At 40.5% G+C, this 15,520-nt stretch overlaps 3 protein-coding genes across 4 annotated transcripts; 2 read left to right on the top strand and 1 right to left on the bottom strand.

Annotated features, from left to right (window-relative positions):
- Positions 1 to 482: 482 nt before the first annotated feature.
- On the bottom strand, positions 483 to 3,895 carry LOC110878102. Of its 2 annotated transcripts, none has more exons than XM_035977487.1 (7): positions 3,606 to 3,895; positions 3,421 to 3,511; positions 2,530 to 3,249; positions 1,532 to 1,597; positions 1,260 to 1,438; positions 946 to 1,049; positions 483 to 875 (listed from the first exon to the last, which is right to left on the bottom strand). In XM_035977487.1, exons 1-7 carry the CDS (start codon positions 3,639 to 3,641, stop codon positions 761 to 763), a joined length of 1,311 nt encoding a protein of 436 aa, XP_035833380.1. In that variant the 5' UTR covers positions 3,642 to 3,895; the 3' UTR covers positions 483 to 760. The 2 variants fall into 2 exon arrangements, with proteins under 2 accessions (XP_035833380.1, XP_035833381.1); XM_035977488.1 differs by having other exon boundaries at positions 526 to 875; positions 1,532 to 1,594; positions 3,606 to 3,893.
- Positions 3,896 to 10,180: 6,285 nt separating this feature from the next.
- LOC110876055 lies at positions 10,181 to 12,166 on the top strand. The gene has a single exon (XM_022124236.1). The coding sequence runs from the start codon at positions 10,181 to 10,183 to the stop codon at positions 12,164 to 12,166; it is 1,986 nt and encodes a 661-aa protein (XP_021979928.1).
- Positions 12,167 to 12,262: 96 nt separating this feature from the next.
- Positions 12,263 to 15,287, top strand: LOC118481763 (proline-rich extensin-like protein EPR1). Its single transcript, XM_035977001.1, has 3 exons — positions 12,263 to 12,582; positions 13,158 to 13,796; positions 14,977 to 15,287. The coding sequence occupies exons 1-3, from the start codon at positions 12,263 to 12,265 to the stop codon at positions 15,023 to 15,025; spliced, it is 1,008 nt and encodes a 335-aa protein (XP_035832894.1). The 3' UTR covers positions 15,026 to 15,287.
- The last annotated feature ends 233 nt before the right edge of the window (positions 15,288 to 15,520 follow it).

Below are 15,520 nucleotides of genomic sequence, written 5' to 3' on the forward strand. Positions count from 1 at the left end.
TGGTCCCATCTTTTCACATATTGGCCTTCAATGGACCCTAGCTAACAGAACCCTGACGCCGTTAGTCTTCAGTCGCTGGAAAAACGCTTTTGGCCGGAAAACTCCTTTTTGGCCGGAAAACTCAAGTTTTTCGTCTCAAACCTCTTTGTAACTTTATTATGGACCTTTAGGAACCTTTTCTAGTAAAAGCCTCAATTATTAAGATCGTCAGAAAACTCCTTTTTCGCCGGAAAACTTCTTTTTGACTGTAAAACTCAACTTTTTGGCCAGAAAACTCAAAGTTTTCGTCCCAAACCTTCTTGTAACCATAGATCGAACCTTTAGGAACATTTTTCCGACCAAAAACGTTTTTTTCCGGCAATCGGAGACTAACGGCATTAGGGTTCTGTTAGTGAGGGTCCATTGAAGGCCAATATGTGAAAAGATGGGATCGCCAGTCGGAATTTCTGAAGTTGGGACCGTTGTCGGCCAATATACAATAGTTGGGATTATTAAAATCCTTTATTCCTAAAATGAAAACAACAATGTGTTCATAGTATTGCAAACTCTCATTAGCTTTCATGAACAAGTTAGCAAAAATTAACTCTTTTTGCTCTACAAAAAACATAAAACTGCTACAAACACACTCGAATTCAGCATCTAAATGTCATAAAGAAACTAAACTAGAAATTAATATCACAATGGCTCCTAGTATGCACCAAAATGCAAACTATAACTTGACAAACACCGTTACATATCACTACCGGACGTCAAGAAATCATCAGAAACATGGTAGATTTTCCATCGATCGCAAAAAGTTAGATGTTGAGTAGATGGCTGCTGCTGCAGCTTGTACAGCTAAATCTTTGTATGCGCTCGGTTCTGCTTTCAAATTTCTGCATGTCATCAAAATCAAAATTAGATTTTGAAAATAAGTCGGTTTCTTTACTTGAAAGAAACTGTTACCTGTAGTCAATGGTTTGCTTTTGCAAACTGTGTTCCGGATGAAATTGTAGAAGACCGTTATTACAATGCATTAGCATTTCATTCACTTGGTTCAACGAGCTCTCCTGTAAATAATCAACGTTAAAAGGCGAAAAAATTAAATATACACAACAAAAAATATAAAAAATAATATAGATTTTTTTTTGAATGGTGGATTCTATGATATATAGAATAGGGCCAGCATATGCTGTAAAAACCCGAAAAAAAAAATAAAAAAATAATAATAATATAGATGCATATTTTGTTGTGATAAAATATTAAATCAATGAACTCGCCAAATGCTTTTCTTCTTCTGAAAGTGCATTATCCATCTGATCAAAAAGAGGACCCCATCTAGCTCTATGCAAGTCAGCATTTCCTGTGTTTTCTTGATTAAAAACCAATTCTCTTGATACCAATAGCGGTAATTCTCTTTGGATTGCAGCTTGAACTCTTTTTCTACTTCGCCTTAACGCTGCAAAAACAAAATACTATATATTATTCATGTTCATATATACTCTAACCAAGGACATGTTATCAGTGATTTGAATTATATATTATCGTTTACCTGCAAGACGGCCTTTGATGTCCTGTTGAAGAAGTTCTAACCATTGAGAAGCAACACTTGCAGCTGCTAATAATACAAACAGTACCCATAATGTGTCAACATTATGTTTAAACGCGGTTATCTTAAAAACTATATTCTACTTTGTTGGCCACTTTATATTCTACTACCGTAATACCCATGGGCGTAGGCGCGTAGCATAGTGGGGGCGGGAGGGGGCGGCCGATCCCCCGAACTTTTCGCTCAGTAGTGGAGAGTATGTAGTTTTCGTATAGAATTTTTTTGCTATACACATTTTTGACCCCCCCCCCCTTTTATAGACATTTTTGGGTATGTACGTTTTCGACCCCCCCCCCCCCGGTCGGAAATCTCAACCTTCGCCACTGGTAATACCGCGAATATGAGGTCCCATAATGATGAAGAGAAATTGCCCAATATTAGGCAAAGATATTTTCTTTGATATTGAGAGTTAGTTATACCTAATATTAGGTAAAGATTCTTTCTTTACTTTTGAGAATTAGTAATGAGTTATAACAATATTTATAAAACTGGGATCCTGGAAACTTTAAAAAAAAAACTGTTCAAGACTAAGCAAATATTTTTTTTTCTTAATCATCCTATCTCATTCATTTTCTGTTTGATGCAAGATTATATACAAAAGATTAACTAGTTACTATGACAAAAACGGGTGGGTCAGGCAGGCAAGCTATTTAACAAATTATAACAGGTATCTTGTACGGGCCATATTGGGTTGGCACATAATGTTTTTTTGTCCACCCCTATTAAAATTTTATATAAATAAGTAATGTGTTAAAATCGATTAAAAAAACGTACATTTTTACGATATTAATCTAACTTTCACGTCTTGGATGACTTTTGACCGCTTCAACGTGTTTCTTTTGTTTTGTTTGACCCGTTAAAGACAAACATAACCCAACTTTACTCATTCATAAGTTAATCAATCCACAACAGATCATAAGACAATGAGATCAATAACTTACCTCTAACGGAAAGCGAATTGACAGTGGAGACGTTGCCCGACTCTTCATTGGACAAAGAGCTCACATTCGATGTCAAAGTTCCTGACGACGAATGTTTCAATGCAAGTGTATCATCTTCACATTCTAACTTATTAAACGAAGCATAATGACTCGTTTTAGCAACAACTTCTCGATCCTTCATTGCTAAATCATCACGAACTTCTTCACCTTCACCACGTTTGCTATCACTTCTTGCGGATCTCACAAGATTTTCAATTATCGAATGAACCTGTTTTCGGTTTCTTACATGGTTTATAATCCCGGGATTCAACTCATTCAAAAGCCCACTTGGAGCAGCAACTTTTGCGAATCTGTCCACTTGTTCTTTCTTCGCAATTTCTATTTTTTTCTTAATTACCAATTCTTTTCCCTTTTTTCTCCCTCGCGGTTTTGGAGCTTGTGGGACGGGTACACCTCCATGAGAAGACGATAAAAACCCGTTTCGCTTCATTTCGTTCCAAACCCTCATCGAGTCTCGCTCGCCCCCTAAATGACAAGTACTCCCACATTCCGACAATGAATCACGCGGTTTCACTTGATCTTGATCATCTTCGATGTTTAGATCAAACGCTAAACCTCTCGACTTTACACAATTCATCTTCGATTGCGATAAAGTTGTGTCATCAGCACATGATGGACCATTGAGATCAATTGCTGAAGCTATGTTATGCTTTATTTTCCCTGCTTGAACACAAATTTAAATTTAAATTCAAATAAAAACAAAATCAAATTTTTACATAAACAGACAACATAAAGTTGCATTAAATCCAAAACCCACAAAAAATAAATCCCAAATTTGAAAATTTAAAACTAAAAAAACTCATCAAATTAAAGCACATCTAAACAATTCACCTTCTGAACGAAAAACCGATTCAAGATCTCTAATTTTTGCTCTTTTTGCTCCAAATTCTTCAAACTCATCACTTTCTTCAGCAAATCTTTTCTGAAAATCATGAACCACACCAATCAAATTCATACGAAAATGGATCCAAATATCCAATCAACAACAATTTCATAACAAATAAACAAAGCAAAACCTTGGATGCAGATCCGTCTGCAACACTTGGATCCATAAAAAAATGTAAAGATTTCAGAAACCCAGGTAGATTTGTTACTGTAAAACACAAATTTAATATCTTTTTGAAGATGTAAAGAGGGGAAAATGATGGGTGAAATTAGGGTTCATGTTGAGAGGAATGGGGCGGTAACCGGTGATTAATAAAATGGGGTTTTTTTGTTTTTGTTTTTGCAAGTAAAGAATTTGATTTGAATTTGCAGAAAAGCGCGGTGACAGGCGTTTCTCCCGTTAGCAGATTGGATTTGATTACGTTCGTAACATAATAATATTTCTTTCATGTGTATGTTTTTGTGTGTACTATTTGAAATTTCTGGGACCACTTGTAAAATAATTTAATTAATTTATTGTATGGCATTTAGAAGTAGAATATAATAAATTTGAATTGTGAGTAAAATCGTAATTTACTTGAGTGGAAGAAACAAAACTAATGGTGAAAGTGTAAATTTAAACGGGGCAAAATCGTCATTTTGAACCGAGGGCAAAAGTGTAATTTTTCATTGAGGGTAATGGCAAAATCGTTATTTTAAAGCGGGACAAAATCGTAAATTGATTTGACCAAAAGGGAAAAAAAAGTCAAAAAGGAAAAAAAATATATTAAATCGCTGTTCATGTAAGTTCCAAAATCTAATAGAATTAAATAAATTAAATAAATTAAATAAATTAAATTAAATAAATTAAATTAAATAAATAAATAAATTAAATAAATTAAATTAAATAAATAAATTAAATTAAATTAATATGACATTTTTTTTTCAAATATGATTCAAGTTATGAATGTTTAAAGATGTTATTGTAAGTATTTTAAATATAATTGTAATATGTGGTGTATTAAGGTTAAATAGAAAAACAGTTGTTTTGTGAATGTTTCTGTTAATGCAAGGCATGATTATTGTGTTTTTTAAGGAATGATTATTGTGTTTTTTTCTACTTTTTTTAAGATTAAACTTTCATTAAAACAACCAAAGGCCGACTATCTCCAAGGCGGAGATAGCGCCCCAAAACAACTTACATCAATTTGAATTTACACCATTTATCCCATCCGACAGTATCTTTTTTAAATCTATACCTATACCAAAAAAAACCAAAAACTTTGACATCGGACACGATCTCTACAGCCTTAGCTCGTTTGTTTTGAAATGTCGCCTCATTTCGCCGCTTCCAAATCCTCCAACATGTTATGATAATAACCCCTTGTAAAATTGTCTTCTTCAAAGGGCTTCTCGGAATATTTTTATGAAGCTCTAAAAGATCTTTAACTGAAAACACGTAGATGCTTGGGATACCGCACCAATTAGAAATATAATGCATTTTCTAATGATTTTTTTATTCGGTGTGTATTTATTGTATAACTTGATTCGATTTGAAAATACTAACGTTGAGTTTATAGAAATACGAACATTGACTAATGCATTATATTTTCGTCTCTCATCCCTGCCCTAGTTCCACTTTTTCAAATTTTGTTTTTCCACTTCGTAAATTACTTTTCATTCATTCACCAACGTTCCATTCATTCACCAACATTACTTTCCAAACCTTTTTCATCTAGTCAAAATCAAACCTTTTACCAATCCCTAATTCATTTTTTATGGATGCACTCCAAATGTTTAATGAAATGCCTTTGCTTAAATTTTGGTTTTTACATCCAAATTTCATGTCTCCACTTGAATCGTGATTTATTTAGCCTTAATGACAACCCCTTCTTCGCCTTTGAGTGGCTCCTGGCCATGTCCTTTTCGTATGTTTCATTGTTGCCCGGATGGTGAAGTGGGAAATAAGGGGATTTCTCGGTTGATCTCTCATCTCAAGAGGTTGCACCTTTCTAGTGATGAACGTAGAAGTGTACGTGAGCCTATTTCTACGGACCATGGGTTGTTCATGGACGTAGAAGGTACTTTGAAGTTTTTTGGCCAATGGATGTGTGGGAAGTGTTTGAGTATACATGCATTGAGTCGTGCATGCCATCACCCCGATGGGCTTGTCCGTTTTACCAATCGTGATAATGACATAGATAGCTACATTATAGGGATTTCGAGGCCCTCTCCCAAGGCGCACGTGACCAGTGTTCATGAGTCGCTCATGTTGGATACCGTTCTACTAGATCGTGTCTTTAAAGCACCCATTGTCATCGTGAAGAGCATCCCTCATAGCTGTCGGTTGGCTTTCTCTCAGGCGTTGAAAACCGCTCTCTACAAAGTGGTTGCCCAACCTAGATCCATTGAAGCATGGGTTAGGTTGTTCCTTCTTCCTCGCTGCACTTTGCAAGTGGTCAGACCAAAAAATAGGCAAGAAAGAAGGTCTGGGAATAGGAAGGCATTGCAACAAAGATCAATTCTGAATTCTTTAGCCACATGGGGGAAAGAAGATGGTATTTTTATGTTAGTTAAAAATATATTTGATAGTCCTACGGTGGGGTCTCTAGGTCAAGGAGGTGTTGATAATCCTGAGGAGAGTACTGTTAGTAATACCAATGTTAGGCAGTGTCTTCGAAAAGTTGCTGATGGACACTTTACAGCTGCAGTGAAGGTGTTATGTTCAGTCGGTGTTGCTCCGTACAATGATAATACCGTACAGGCTTTAGAGGCTAAACACCCGTACAGAGAACCTCCATCTATGCCAGGTACTATATATTCTGAGCCTCCCCTTGTCGCAGAGGTGGATAGTTTTCTTTGCTGCATTAAATCGTTTGCTAAAGGAACCTCATGTGGGAGGGATGGCTTGAGGGCACAACACATTTTGGATGCTTTATGTGGAGAGGGGTCTGCTATTGCCACTGATCTTTTATGCGCTATCACTGCGGTAGTCAACTTATGGCTAGGGGAAATGCCCATCGTGTTTGGCAGAGTTTGTCGCGTCTGCTCCCCTTACACCGCTTTTAAAACCCGACAATGGGATTAGACCTATCGCAGTGGGTACTATATGGAGGCGTTTGGTTTCCATGGTTGCTATGAAGGGTGTTGGTAAAGAAATGACCAAGTACCTTAATGATTTTCAGTTTGGGGTCGGTGTGTCGGGTGGCGCTGAGGCCATTTTAGACAGCGTCAATAGGGTTCTAAGTGAACGTCACACTGATGGGTCTCTTGCAATGCTTACGGTAGATTTTTCTAATGCTTTTAACCAGGTGGATAGATCAGCCTTACTTCGTGAGGTCAGGATGAGGTGCCCTTCTATTTCTTTGTGGGTGGAATTTCTATATGGGCAGCCAGCAAGATTGTATCTTGGAGATGGGCACATTTGGTCTACCACGGGAGTTCAGCAAGGGGACCCATTGGGACCACTTCTTTTCGCTCTTGTTTTGCACCCCCTTGTGCATCAGATTAGAGACAAATGCAAGCTTCTCCTTCATGCTTGGTATCTTGATGATGGGACTGTCATTGGAGGTTCAGAAGAGGTGGCTAGAGTGTTGGACATCATTAGGGTGTCGGGTCCAACATTGGGTCTTGAACTTAATATTAAGAAAACTGAGCTATTTTGGCCTTCTTGTGATGGTAGCAAGTTTCGTGAAGGGTTATTTCCTAAGGACATCGGGAGGCCATTAGTGGGGGTGAAGCTTCTTGGGGGGGCTGTTAGTAGAGACGCAAGCTTTATTAGTGGGTTGGCAAAGAAAAGAGCTGCTAAGGCAGTAGATTTGATGCGTCTTCTACCGAAATTAGGTGACCCGCAGAGTGAACTACTCTTGCTTCGATCCTGTATGGGCATTGCCAAACTTTTCTTTGGCTTGAGGACATGCCAACCTGTACACGTGGAAGATGCAGCGTTGTTCTTTGACAAAGGTTTGCGTGAGGCGATTGAGGAATTGGTGGTTTGTGGAGGTCCTTTCTTTGGAGACCTCCAGTGGCGACTTGCTTCTTTACCTATTAGGTTTGGAGGTTTGGGGTTGTATTCGGCTGTAGAGGCTTCATCCTATGCTTTTGTGGCCTCGAGGGCCCAATCGTGGGTGTTACAGGACCACATCTTAAGAGACAGTGGTACATGCGGTATGGATTCTGATTATGTTTGTGCTTTGGCTTGTCTTCGTGATACGATTCCAAGCTTTGACTTCAACGGTTTCACTAATAAGGACACCACCCCCCCTAAAGCCCAACATGCATTGGCGAGTGCTCTTTTTAGTAAAATTGTCCACGAAATCGAAGTGCAGTTTGACTTGACCGTTAGACAAAAAGCCGTTTTTGAGTGTCTCCGAGCACCACATGCACAAGATTTTCTTCTTGCTATACCTGTAGATGGGTTAGGCCAGCATATGTCGCCGGTGGAGTACCTGATGTATTGCAAAATACATCATTTATTCGTGTAAAGTTTGTATAGTTTTCGTTATATTTAGTTTTGATTTTCGTTAGAATATGTATACTATTGATCAAATCGTGTTTTGCAGGTCTTGATGCTCAAATATGCGAGAAACCGAGTAAAACGAGTTAAAATATTGAAGTGTCAAGTCTTGAAGCATGTTGGAAAGGTTGAAGAGTTGAAATAGAGTTTAAAAGCTGAAAAATCACTTTCTGGCACCCCATCACCCACTGAGCAAGTTTCTGGCACCAGGCGAGAGTCTGAAGTTAGTTAATGAGCTGAAAAACAAGGTGGCACCCCACCACCAAGTCCCTGATTTTCTGGCGCCCAGCCAGAACGTTCTGATTTGGTAATTATTACGAATTTAGTAAAGGGTTTTTATGGAAAGTGATTGATAACCATCCAAAACGTGGGTAAACCCTAATTTACGACTGGAGGGACTTCTTGGACGATTATTGAGCAATCTTAGAGCGTTTTCGGAGATCTTGAAGCCTAGGAATCATTGGTACGAGTTCGGGGAAGAAGACTTGAAGATCTAATCGGGTTTTCTAGTTCTTTGTTCTTGTCTTTTCTTACGAAACTTGTTATGATGAATTCTTTGTTGAACATCTTTGATTTGTTTTCGTTTATGAACATGCTCGGCTAGATTTATTAACCGCCTAGACTTGATGAATGGATTGATATAAAGTTTTTACCGTTTATGTTATTTGCATGATTGTTATGGATTAATTGTGTTTTGTAAGCGGTTTGATTTAATGATTTGATGTATATGCATGCTTTGATTCGGTTTATTGTTATTATTTGCTTCATATCATTCTTAGTGACGGTCTATATCACAACATAGAGTCATATTAGGGTTTAAGATTTCGGTGAGTGTTTATATCACGTTAGAAAACCTTAACTCTTTAGGGAGAATTGGCCAATAAACCCTAGAAGTAACTGATAATAATTTGCTAAGTCTTAGTGTTCTACTAGTCCTAATACCTGGGAAGTGAGGGGCTATTGGTAGGTCTTACCCGGCGAATTGCTTTAGATAGGCCTTGGGAAAGGTTATGTCTTGGTTTACCTGTCGGTCTTATTAGTCTATCAAGTCAAATTAATTACTTCAAACTACCCTAGATCTAGGATTGGGAAAGAATAGGTCAACATTAGGGTACTTACACAATAATTAGACAACTGGGAAGACGTCTAATAATCGGTAGGATTAACGGCCTAGGTAGCTCCACAGGTTTCTCCTTGAGAAGGGTCGAGGGGCCTCGATGGTTCTTAATAGGTTTAGTACTTTAAGATCCCGGTTCCATAACTTGTGCACTTAACTTAATCGGTAATTCTTAAAAACAATCCAGGATTCTAGTCTAGGTGGTCTCGTTCTCATATAAGAAAAGTCCTCAGTCTTTATTCGTCTTTAGTCTAGTTCTAGTTTAATTTAGTAGTTTAATATAGATTTCCAAGATTTTCCGTAACACCCCCCCCCCCAAACAAATAAACAAGTTAAGTCGTGTCTGTCAGCGTCTGTTAGAGTCTAATTCACGTGATACATAGAGTCCTGTGGTTCGATATCCGGACTTGCTTAGGCTATACTACATTGACCGGTACACTTGCCGGTTGTGTGGTTTAGGTTTTAGAGAGTCTGTTTTTATAAATTTAAAGCTTTGTAGTGTCTAGCTTAGGGAGTCTAATTTAGTTCATTTTTATAGTCTGTTTAGCACACGTCAAGTTTTTTGCGCCGTTGCCGGGGACTCTTGGCAATCGCGTTCATTAGCTTTGATAGATTTCAGTGACAAATACGTGCTACGTGTTTTATTTTGTTTTGTGTCTTTTATTTTCATCTTGAGTCGTGGTAACTTCTGTTTGCTTTTCTTGTGTTCAGGTTTTTGCTTGTAGTGGATGCCACATCTGCGCTCGCACGGACCTCCACCACCAGTCAAGCAGTCATCATCTCAATTGGGCCAAGGCCCTCATGTTACTTCTTCATCCTCTTCTCGTTTCCCCAACTTCGATTCCACCCCGTTACCCACCCCACCTCCTACACCACCACCTTCGCCAAACCGTTCACCTAAAACTTCACCCAAGGTTTCCCCACCCGATAGTCCTACTTCTAGTACCTCTAGTAATCCAGAAAACTTAGAACCAATGGCCAACCCTAGGCAAACCGTCCATCAGCAAGCCACCTAAAATTTCACCGGCCTCGCTTCACCCATCACCGTTCCACCCATAGTCAACGACAACTCATGGCAGATTCCATCTTATGCCATGCAAGCCATCACCAATACCATCCAATTCCATGGCCGAGACGATGAGGACGCCCCGACCCACATCAACCGTTTCTCTCGTATGCGAGCTACCTTTAGCCTTCACGGTGCACCCAACGATGCCACCTACCTACAGCTTTTCCCATTCTCATTAGCCGGCCGTGCGGCTACTTGGTTGGATTCTCAACCAACCGGTACCTTTACCACATGGGCGGGGCTTCGTCAAGCCTTTTTGAATAAGTATTTCCCGCCCGCTAAAGCCTCACGCCTTAGAGACCAAATCCACTCCTTTCGCATGGAGCCCGACGAGCCCTACTACCTTGCTTGGGAGCGTTTCCAAAACCTGTGTGCTCGTTGCTCCCAGCATGGTCTTTCCAATTGGGCTTTATGTGAGAAATTTTATAACGGTCTCACCCAAGAGACTCGTGATAGGTTCGACACTAATGCGGGGGGGCATATGATGGGTATTCTTACAGTTGCTGAGTGTCTAGAGCGTTTTGAGGCATTTGCTCAGTCTCAATCCCAATCACGATCCGATCAGAGGTATCAAAGTGGTAATTCCAATACCACTACTAGTGCACCCGCTCGAGGGGTGAACCATGTCACCATGGATCCTAGTTTAGCCGTTGTATTGGAAAACATGTCTAGGGAACTTAAGGAAATTAAGGCTAAGATAGATAAATGTGAGTATTGTCGAGGGGGTCACGACACGAGTGTGTGTCCACTGCTAGTAGGTGAGGAGCAAGTCGATTTTGTAGGAGGGGGTCAAGGTAGAGGTCAACCTAGTGGTTTTGGTAATAATAACTTTGGTTCGGGTTGGCGTAATAACAATAATAATTTTGCTGCTAACAACAATTTTCGCTCAAACGGACCCCCTGGTTTTCAAATAGCTCAAAATCCAAATAGGGGTTTAGGTTCACTCTTTGGTGGGGGTTCAAATGGGCAGGTTAATGATGGGGGGTCAAGTAGTCAGGTTCAAACAGGTCAAGGTTCAAGCTATGATCTTGGGGGTAGTCTAGAAAGGATGGAGTCCATGATGAGTCAGTTAATTGTTAAGGACCAAACCACACAAAAGAAACTTAGCGAACATGACCTTATGCTTAAGAATCACCAAGCTGCTTTCCAAGACCTTCAAAGGGTTGTAGGTGATATGTCTAGGAAGTTAGAGGAGAGATTACCCGGTCAGTTTGCGGGTAACACCCAACCTAACCCGAATGCTCATGTAAAGGCCATTACCACCCGTAGTGGCAAAACCGTAGGGGACCCGAGCGTAGAGGAGAGAGTAGTCGATGAGGAGGGAGATATTGCAGACGAAGAGATAGAGATGGAGGCTCGCGGCAAAGTGCAATCGAGGCTGCGCCCAGCAAGTACCGCACAGCCCGGTGAGTCTCAAAGTGAGAAGAGAGTAGAGAAACCTCCCGTGGATGTTAGGCCTTCGTCTTTAGTGAACCATGCGTATGTCCCGTTCCCTTCTCGTCTTAAGAATCAAAAATACTCGAGGGAATACGGGCAATTCTTAGACATCTTCAAGCAATTGAAGATTAATCTTCCTTTTATCGAGGCACTCCAGTCCATGCCTAAATACGCGAAATTTTTAAAGGACCTTCTTAGGAATAAGGAGAAGTTAGGGGAGTTGTCGAATGTTCCATTGCATGGAGGGTGTTCGGCCGTTGTCTCAAATCAGCTTCCCGAAAAGCTTACCGATCCCGGTGTTTTCACAATTCCTTGTCTATTCGGTAGTAACACCAATACTAAAGCCTTAGCTGACCTAGGTGCTAGCATCAATTTGATGCCCTTTTCTCTATACGAGAAGCTAGACTTAGGCGAGCTTTCACCTACCCGAATGACATTGTCCTTAGCTGATAGGTCCGTGAAACACCCGAGGGGCATAGTTGAGAATTTGCTTGTTAAGGTGGATAAGTTCGTTTTTCCGGCCGATTTCGTCATTCTCGACATGGAAGCCGATGAAAACGTACCGTTAATTTGAGGACGCCCATTCTTGAACACCGCTAAAGCTCTCATAGATGTCTTTTTAGGAACCATCACACTTAGAGCGGGTGAGGAATCGGTAGTTTTTAAGGTTATGAATTCGAGAGGGCCTGGTGATAGAGTGCAGGCGGTATCGTTAGTGGGTGAGTGTGAGAAGGATGAGAGAGATGAAGAGAAGGTGATGAGTGATCCGAGTCTAGAGAAGGTGATAGGACTCAAGTGTGGGGATCCACCGGATAGGAGAGTAGAGGAATTAGAGGAGAGAATCGTGCGTTTAGAATCTAAGATAGAGACACTGAGCAAGGCTCAGAGTGGAGATGGAGTTCGATATGAAGAGTATAGATTCAAACCGCCAGGTGAGGAGTTGAGAGGTTGTAAGAGAGATGAGAGTGTTTGGGTTGATTCGGGCAACAAGTATAATGGTGCTACAACCCGTGAGTGTATGTTTGGAGGTGAGCTGCATCTCTATGATCCTCCATAAGTATGTGAAAAGTTGAAATCCCAAGTGTAAATTTTGTACCGTTTGTATTTTCTTTTATTTTTCGTATTATTTTCGGTAGCTAACAGTTGTTTTTCGTAGTTTTTCGGGTCTTTGTTTGTGTTTTGAGTCGTTGGCAGGAGGGCATTACCGAGGATTTGCAGGAAATTGCGAGGAGAATAAGGATCCAAGTAAGTTTTAAGTCTTAGAAAAAAATTCGGTTGTTTTTTTTGATGGTTTGGGCAAAATCAAAATTGTTTCTAACGCATGAAAAGGAAGGAATTTTGGGGCAAACTTTCAAAGTAAAAAAAAAAAAAAAACGAAAATCAGTCACGGTTTGGCGGGCCGCCACCCCTTCAACACGTTTCTCGCCCCCGCCAGCACGAACATGGTTCTTTGGTTCGGAATATCATCTTACCGTGGTGGCGGGCCGCCACCATTTACTACAGTTTCTGGCCACCCGCCACCTCCCACATCTGTAGCAACAAAAATAAAAAAATAAAAACAAAAGACCCCCCTGTCGACCCTCTCCATTCTCACTTTCCCCGTGTTCTCACCCTAACATCCATATCTCCCTTTACCCCACTGCCATAACCCCCCTCATCCCTTTACCTCACTGCCGATCACCCTCCTCCCTTTACCACACCGCCGGTCACCTCTCCTTCTTCCTTACCCACCAACCACCGTCACCCCTCTTAACACCTCCCCTTAAAACCGCCACCCTCCTCCCTTTACCTCACCGCCGACCACCTCCTCGCCGCCGCACACCCGCCGCCGGTCACCTCACCTCGTTAACCCTCTCCCTCACCTCTAGCCGCCGCTCACTTCGCCACCTTCCCCTCCTCCACATCCGCCGTACACCGACGACCACCCCCTCCCCATTCTTCGCCGGTAAACGCCTCCTGCCGCTCACCATCCCCCACACCCTTCCCACCTACCCGCACCGACCACCTAACCCAGCTTTATCACCGCCGCCGACCACCTACATCACCCCCTCCGCCGTAAACCCTTCCTCACCACTCGCCGGCCACCCCACTTCCTCCACTACCGCCGACCACCTCCTAAACCCACACTTACAGCCGGATTCAATTTGGGGATCAAACTTTAATCGAACAATTTTCTTTGATCTTCTTGCTCGCGCGATTCTCAGGTACGTATCCTGTCTGTGTTGTATTTTGAGTCTCCTGTAGCTTTTGCTTTTGTAATTTGAGTCTTATTTATTTTAGTTTTTTTTAGTTTTTTTTTAGTTAGTAGTAATTTAGGGTTAAAGTGTCAGTTAGTAATGCTTTTGTTTCGTGTAGCTCATTTAGTAATTTAGGGGTGACTTTATTTTGGTTTGTATAGGTTCAGCGGGTTGGATTCGGTTTGGTCGAATGTGATGTTTTGCAAGATTTCTTTTAGGATGTATAAGGTTGCGGATGGGTTCGGTTTGGGTTCTTTCAGCAGGGTATTGCTTGCGGGTTGGATTCGGTTGGGGGAATGGGTTCAATGTTCATCATATTTTGGTTTAGGGCTATCCGACATTAAGTGTGGGGATGCGTTTGAAAATTTTTTGTTTAACTAGAATTTATTAAGGAATCATTAAGGATTTCAACTTTATATCGGTACACGCTTAATGTCGGTTTCAATTGTGGTTTGTTTATGGGATATTGATGATTTGCGGGTTGGGTTGGAACTTGATTTGCTGAATTTTGAGTGGGTTGTATGTTGACGCATATGATTCCAAACTTGCAATTTTGAAAAGGAGCTTTTGCAAAGAATGGAACCTCCTTTAATTAGGCGGTATTTTTTTTTTCAATGCTAAAACTTATTTTAAATTACTTCATGGCTGAATTTAAGCGAGTTTGGAAGTCGATGTCGTTTTGGGCGGCACTTGGGTTTACTTGAGGGCAAGTAAAGTGCCGGGAGAAGGTACTAATTTGTAATTTGTGTACTTTGCGTCTAAGTTAGATCGAGTCTAGTTTAATGGTTAGTTTAGGGTCTTTGGTGTCGTTTTAATTGTGTTTGAGTCGTCTTAGTGTCTTATGGCGTCTTTTGCTTACATGAATTATGATACCACTCGCCCGTACTCAATCTCCATTCGGGCGAGGTTCGGTTTATGCTTAAAAAGGGATTTGCAAAATGTCGCTCTAGCATCACCTTGTCTTAATCTACGGCCGCGAATGAAATGCTATACGGCCGTTATTTTTGTATATTATATATATATATATATATATATATATATATATATATATATATATATATATATATAAAACAAAAAAAAATACCAAAAATAGTTTGTGACTAATATTCTGTTTTCTTTGTCTTGTCATACTTGAATTGTTTTGCAGAATGCCAGGTGCAGGAACTTCGAGTCGGGCCAACAAGAAACAAGGCTGAGACACTCGCTCAGGAAAGGGCCCAGTGGGACACAGGCGGGTGATGAGGTGTTGGGTGATGCGGAGTAGAGCGAGGATGCAGCGAGGATGACAACTTATATCTTTTATTTATTTTTTTATCTTTATGCTGTTTTTAATCCTCGTCTATTGGTTTGTACTTAAATACATTAAACAGGTTGGATGGGTTTTGGGGTTGGTTGAAACACTTGTGGATAGTTGTTGAACGTGATATTATATATTATCTTTTGCTAGTGTTTGCGTGATTAGGCTGGTATTTGTAGCCGCTTTCGTTCGTGTGTCCGAGGTTAGGAGTTGTTTGCTGAGCGCGTATCGAATTGGAGGGCTTATGTGGAAACGACTGGCACTTTGACAGTCTCACATACTCAGCTAAGTCGTTTCCCTTTTTGTTGTTATACATTATTTTTATTTATTTCGTTTGTAGTTTTTATTTTTAGGTAGTTGTAGAGTCGTATTTTCGTTCTTGCATTAGGGACAA

Source organism: Helianthus annuus, chromosome 9 (genome assembly GCF_002127325.2).
Source record: "Helianthus annuus cultivar XRQ/B chromosome 9, HanXRQr2.0-SUNRISE, whole genome shotgun sequence".
Taxonomy (NCBI): domain Eukaryota; kingdom Viridiplantae; phylum Streptophyta; class Magnoliopsida; order Asterales; family Asteraceae; genus Helianthus; species Helianthus annuus.